This window comes from Staurois parvus, unplaced genomic scaffold (genome assembly GCF_062004578.1).
Source record: "Staurois parvus isolate SC_StPar_1 unplaced genomic scaffold, SC_StPar_1.0 ptg000114l, whole genome shotgun sequence".
In the NCBI taxonomy this organism is placed as follows: Eukaryota; Metazoa; Chordata; class Amphibia; order Anura; family Ranidae; genus Staurois; species Staurois parvus.
The window spans coordinates 5,469,578-5,475,577 of NW_028317910.1; the positions used below are offsets into that span (position 1 = coordinate 5,469,578).

At 45.0% G+C, this 6,000-nt stretch overlaps 1 protein-coding gene across 1 annotated transcript; it reads left to right on the top strand.

Annotated features, from left to right (window-relative positions):
- Positions 1 to 2,292: 2,292 nt before the first annotated feature.
- Positions 2,293 to 4,608, top strand: LOC149467405 (uncharacterized). The gene is made up of 2 exons (XM_089671680.1): positions 2,293 to 2,311; positions 3,897 to 4,608. Exons 1-2 carry the CDS (start codon positions 2,293 to 2,295, stop codon positions 4,583 to 4,585), a joined length of 708 nt encoding a protein of 235 aa, XP_089527806.1. The 3' UTR covers positions 4,586 to 4,608.
- Positions 4,609 to 6,000: the final 1,392 nt, after the last annotated feature.

Below are 6,000 nucleotides of genomic sequence, written 5' to 3' on the forward strand. Positions count from 1 at the left end.
TCCCAGTCTGCTCATTCCCTGGTGGGGTGATCCTGAGATCTGCGACCTGGTATTAACACGCAGCCCAATCCATCTCCACCATTAGGAGCTCTGGTGAATACCGGTTAATACTTAGACCCTGCACCTCAGGTGAGCCTGCGTCATTCCCAGGGGGATCCGCTGGTGTACCTATCCTGCTGGTTCCAGGTAAGCCTTTTACTGCTATAGCAACTGGTCTCTGAACCTGGCTTTACACCGTGACAGAATAATCTGGCCCACACATGGAGGCCGCTATAGCAAATGCCATGGCTCCTGTCAGGCAGCAAATTTCAGAGCTACAAGAGTTTGGTGTTACCTACCAAAAGAAATTTGCTGAACTGCAAAGTGTAGTAGAGGGGCAACAGGAAGAGATCCATGCTCTGCAGACACGATTGCTGGACATGTGCTCCCGCGATGTTGCTAATACACGCATGCCTCTGCCACTCAAGTTCAATGGAGACCGCCGCCACTACAGGGGTTTCCTTAACCAATGCCGCATTTATTTCCAGATGCAACCTGCTGCATTTAATACTGAGAGGCAGAAGGTATTGTTTGTTATAAACCTCCTGACTGAGGAAGCCCTAGCTTGGGCCTCTCCCTATATAGAGCAAAACAATGCAATGTTAAACAGTTTTGCGACTTTTGTGACTGCAATGAACCAGGTCTTTGATGATCCCAACCGCTGCGCTACCGCTGAAGCAAAGCTGCATAGTTTGAGGCAGGGTAGACGCCCTGTTGTGGAGTATACAACTGAATTTCGACGCTGGATCTCAGACACCACCTGGAACCCAGCAGCGCAAAAGAGTCAGAGACTCCTAACGATCTTGAGGAGTTCATCCAATTATGCATTCGGATTGACCAGAGACTGACAGAAAGAAGAAAGGAGAGATTGGGAAGTAATGGTGGCATGCGTTTTTCTGCTAATCAGTTCAGTCAGAAGGATTTAAACATTTCTTCAGATTATAACACACCTGAACCTATGCAAGTAGATACTGTTAAAAGAGCAATTTCTACTCAAGAGAAGACGTTTGGAGAATTTATGTTTATACTGTGGGGATTACGCAGTCAATTGTCCTAATAAAGTCAAAAGAACAATTGCTGCGACTGATGTTATCCTGCCTGAACGCATAAATTCAATTACCCAGTCTATCTCCCCATTGATCGATGAAGAAAATAAAGTTGGTCCTAAACAGTCTCATTTTGTTGTCCCTATCAAACTTTTTACTGAGGGCCATGAAATTCCTTGTTCTGCTATGCTGGACTCTGGGGCTGGGGGAAACTTTATGGACATAGAGTTTGCCCACAATAATAATATTCTCAGGAGAAACAAATCTGCCCCTATTGATATGGAGACAGTTGATGGTTCACCTTTATCATCAGGACCAGTTACTCATGAAACAGTTCCTCTAGTACTCCAATTTCAGGCTGACCATTTTGAGACCATCAGCTTTCAGCTGATTACATCACCTAAATTTCCTGTCATCCTGGGCATCCCTTGGTTTACTACCCATAATCCCTTCATCAACTGGGGAGCATGGACCATAAATTTTACATCCCCCCATTGTGAGGAACATTGTAGGAAACCATGTGCTACAAGTTGTCTACCAATCAGGAAATCACAGGCTGATATGGTAACTACACAGTCATATGACAATCTGCCTCCACAATACCATGAGTTTCGAGACGTCTGTGATAAGAAAAATGCGGATCAACTACCTCCTCATCGTCCATATGATTGTCCCATTGAACTGCTTCCAGGAGCAGAAATACCATTCAGCCGCATTTTCAATTTATCAGAACCTGAGTTAAAGGTGCTAAGGGAGTGGCTTGATGAGAATTTGGAGAAGGGCTTTATCAGACCCTCAACATCTCCTGCAGGAGCAGCCCTGTTCTTTGTTGAGAAAAAGGACTCCACCTTGCGTCCATGCATTGATTTTAGGGGCTTGAATAAAATCACTGTTAAAAACTGTTACCCACTCCCTTTAATCGCAGAGATGTTGGAAAGACTCCGCTCTGCCAAAGTCTTCACAAAACTTGACTTACGGGGGGCATATAACCTGGTACGCATGCGTCAAGGTGACGAATGGAAGACTGCCTTTAGAACCAGATATGGACACTTTGAGTCCCTAGTTATGCCTTTTGGCCTATGTAATGCTCCCGCAACTTTTCAGCACTTCATAAATGATGTGTTTCGAGATTTGTTGGACCAGTTTGTTATTGCTTATCTGGACGATATCCTCATCTTTTCGGACAACCTGGTGGAGCATCGCAAGCATGGAGCATCGCAACCGCTGTATGGAGGGAATGTCCCAGAACTGTCAAATAGTCTATTTCTGACAGTTGTGGGACATTCCCTCCATACAGCGGTTGAAACCGCTGTATGGAGGGAATGTCCCAGAACTGTCAGAAATAGTCTATTTCTGACAGTTCTGGGACATTCACTCCATACAGCGGTTGAAACATTGTATCTATTTGTTTCCATAAATGACATTCTGCAGATACACTTAGAGGAGCTCTGCAGATACACTTTTTGCCGGCTTGGAATTATTCTTATTTTCATCCTACTTCTTCTTCTTCATCCTCATCCTCATCTTCTTCTTCTTCTGAGGATGAAGAAGAAGAAGAAGTAGGATGAAAATAAGATTAATTCCAAGCCGGCAAAAAGTGTATCTGCAGAGCTCCTCTAAGTGTATCTGCAGAGCTCCTCTAAGTGTATCTGCAGAATAGAGGAACTCTGCACATACACTTTTTGCCGGCTTGGAATTATTCTTATTTTCATCCTACTTCTTCTTCTTCATCCTCATCCTCTTCTTCTTCTTCTGAGGATGAAGAAGAAGAAGTAGGATGAAAATAAGATTAATTCCAAGCCGGCAAAAAGTGTATGTGCAGAGCTCCTCTAAGTGTATCTGCAGAATAGAGGAACTCTGCACATACACTTTTTGCCGGCTTGGAATTATTCTTATTTTCATCCTACTTCTTCTTCTTCTTCTTCTTCTTCATCCTCAACCTCATCTTCTTCTTCTTCTGAGGATGAGGATGAAGAAGTAGAAGAAGAAGTAGGATGAAAATAAGAATTCCAAACCGGCAAAAAGTGTATGTGCAGAGTTCCTCTATTTCTGACAGTTCTCTGACAGCTTCTTCACATGTACAGCGGTTGAAACATCTGTATCCTAAATGGAAACTAATAGATACAATGTTTCAACCGCTGTACAAGTGTTCCTTCTGTCAGAGAACTGTCAGAAATAGCGGAGCTCTCTGCAGGGACACTTTTGCCGGCTGATCGGGAAAAATCCGATTCGCGCACCCGAAGTAGGCAAATATTCGGATTCGACGCGAATCGAATTTTTCCTGAAATTCGTATCGAATTCCGGTTCGCCTGGTTCGATTCGCTCATCTCTAATCAAGACCATGGGGGTCTATTTCTATGGATTTTGTGGTGGATTTACCTCCCTCAAAAGGAATGACCACCATTTTGGTAGTGGTTGACCGTCTCACTAAAATGGCCCATTTTGTTCCAGTTAAGGGGGTGCCCACTGCTGAACAGACTGCTGAACTGATGGTTCGAGAAATCTTTAAACTGCATGGAATCCCTGATGATGTGGTGTCTGACAGAGGTGTGCAGTTTACTTCGAAATTCTGGAGAAGTTCTTGCTCAGCCTTAGGTGTTACAATTAATCTGTCCTCTGCTTTTCATCCCCAGTCTAATGGTCAGACTGAGAGAACTAATCAAACAATGGAACAGTATCTTCGTTGCTTTGTCACTTATCTTCAGGATGACTGGGTGGACTGTCTTCCCACTGCAGAGTTTGCATACAACAATTCTAAACATAGTTCCACCTCTCAAAGTCCTTTTTACTTAAACGCCGGTTACCATCCAGTTTTTAGTCCTGATCTCCCTATCACAACTCCAATCCCTGCTGTTACCAATAGACTAACTACATTGCAGGAGATTCAAGAGAAATTGATTGAGACTTTGAGGGAAGCTCAGGAGTATTACAAAAAGTCTGCAGACAGACACCGGAGAACTCTTCCTACATTTCATGTGGGTGAAAAAGTTTGGTTATCAACAAAGAATTTGAAGGTCCAGGTGCCATCTGCTAAGTTGGGTCAAAAGTTTGTGGGTCCTTTTCAGATTTCTGCCCAAATCAACCCAGTCACCTTTCGCTTACAGCTTCCGGATAGTATGAGGATTCACCCTGTTTTTCATATATCACTACTCAAACCGTTTCAGGAAAATCCTTTCCCTGGAAGAATTTTTCTACCTCCTCCACCTGTTGAGGTACAGGGTGAAGAAGAATTTGTGGTGGAGAAAATCCTTGATTCCAGGATCTTTAGGAATAAGTTACAGTATCTGGTTCAATGGGAAGAATATGGACCAGAAGAAAATTCTTGGGAGCCTGAGGAGAATGTTCATGCTCCTAGACTAACAAGAGAATTCCACCAGAGGTTTCCACACAAGCCTAGTCCTAAGACGTCCAGAGGACGTCCTGGGAGGAGGGGAGTACTGTCAGGGCCTGGACTTGAACCTGGGACTTCTACTGTGTCAGGCAGTAACTCTACTCACTGAGCTACCTAGGATGCTGGACAACACTTTGCCTCATCTATTGGATAATCCTGCCTTGTGCCTTGTTTGCTCTTGAACCTTGAACTCCTTGCTCCTCCCATGAACTTCCTATATAAGCCATGTCCTTGGACTTCCTCCTTGCCAGATTATTGTGCCTTTCCAGCCAATATCCTGCTACTGTTCCTGCTGCTGTCTACACCTCCGCTACTGACCTTTGGCTTGTTCCTGACCACGATTGATCTGCTACCATTTGTGACCGACCCTTGGCTTGTGACCGACTCTGCTTTCGTCTGATCCCTAACCTGTTGATCCGCTATTGGTTCCCAGTCTGCTCATTCCCTGGTGGGGTGATCCTGAGATCTGCGACCTGGTATTAACACGCAGCCCAATCCATCTCCACCATTAGGAGCTCTGGTGAATACCGGTTAATACTTAGACCCTGCACCTCAGGTGAGCCTGCGTCATTCCCAGGAGGATCCGCTGGTGTACCTATCCTGCTGGTTCCAGGTAAGCCTTTTACTGCTATAGCAACTGGTCTCTGAACCTGACCTTACACCGTGACACAGGACCTCATTCACTGCTTACGAGATTGCAAATCATTTCAAAAACAAGATTGATACAATTTGTAGGGGCATCTCCACTGCACAGACATCGATCCCACTTAGCATACCTTATACTAAACCTCCCTCAACAGTCTTTTGACCTTGCTACTACCGAAGAGGTCACTAAGCTTTTCTCAGAAGCCCATCTCACTACCTGCCCCCTGGATCCTGTCCCCTCACAACTACTAGGGTTACCCTCTTCTTCTGTCCTATGCTCCCTCACTCACATCTTCAATTTCTCCCTCTCTAACGGTGCTTTCCCCTTCCCTCTAAAGCATGCACACATCACTCCCATACTTAAAAAGCCCTCCCTGGACCCCACCAACCTGAACAACTTAAGACCCATCTCCCTGCTCCCGTTTACCTCTAAACTCTTAGAACGCTTAGTCTACAATCGCTTGAGCTCCTACCTCACTGACAACAACCTTCTTGACCCTTTATAGTCTGGCTTTCGCTCACTACACTCCACTGAAACTGCCCTACTAAAACTCACTAATGATCTACTAACTGCTAAAACCAATGGCCACTACTCCATACTCTTACTACTTGACCTCTCTACAACTTTTGATACTGTTGACCATCCCCTCCTCCTCAAAAAAACTCCACTCTCTTGGCCTCCGAGACTGCTCTCTCCTGGTTCTCCTCCTACCTATCGCAGCGCTCCTTCAGCATTACCTATAACTCTGTCTCCTCCTCTCCACTCTCTCTTTCTGTAGGAGTCCCTCAAGGTTCTGTCCTTGGACTCCTTCTCTTCTCCATCTACACCTCCTCCCTTGGTCACTTGATAAACTCCCATGGCTTTAAGTACCATCTCTA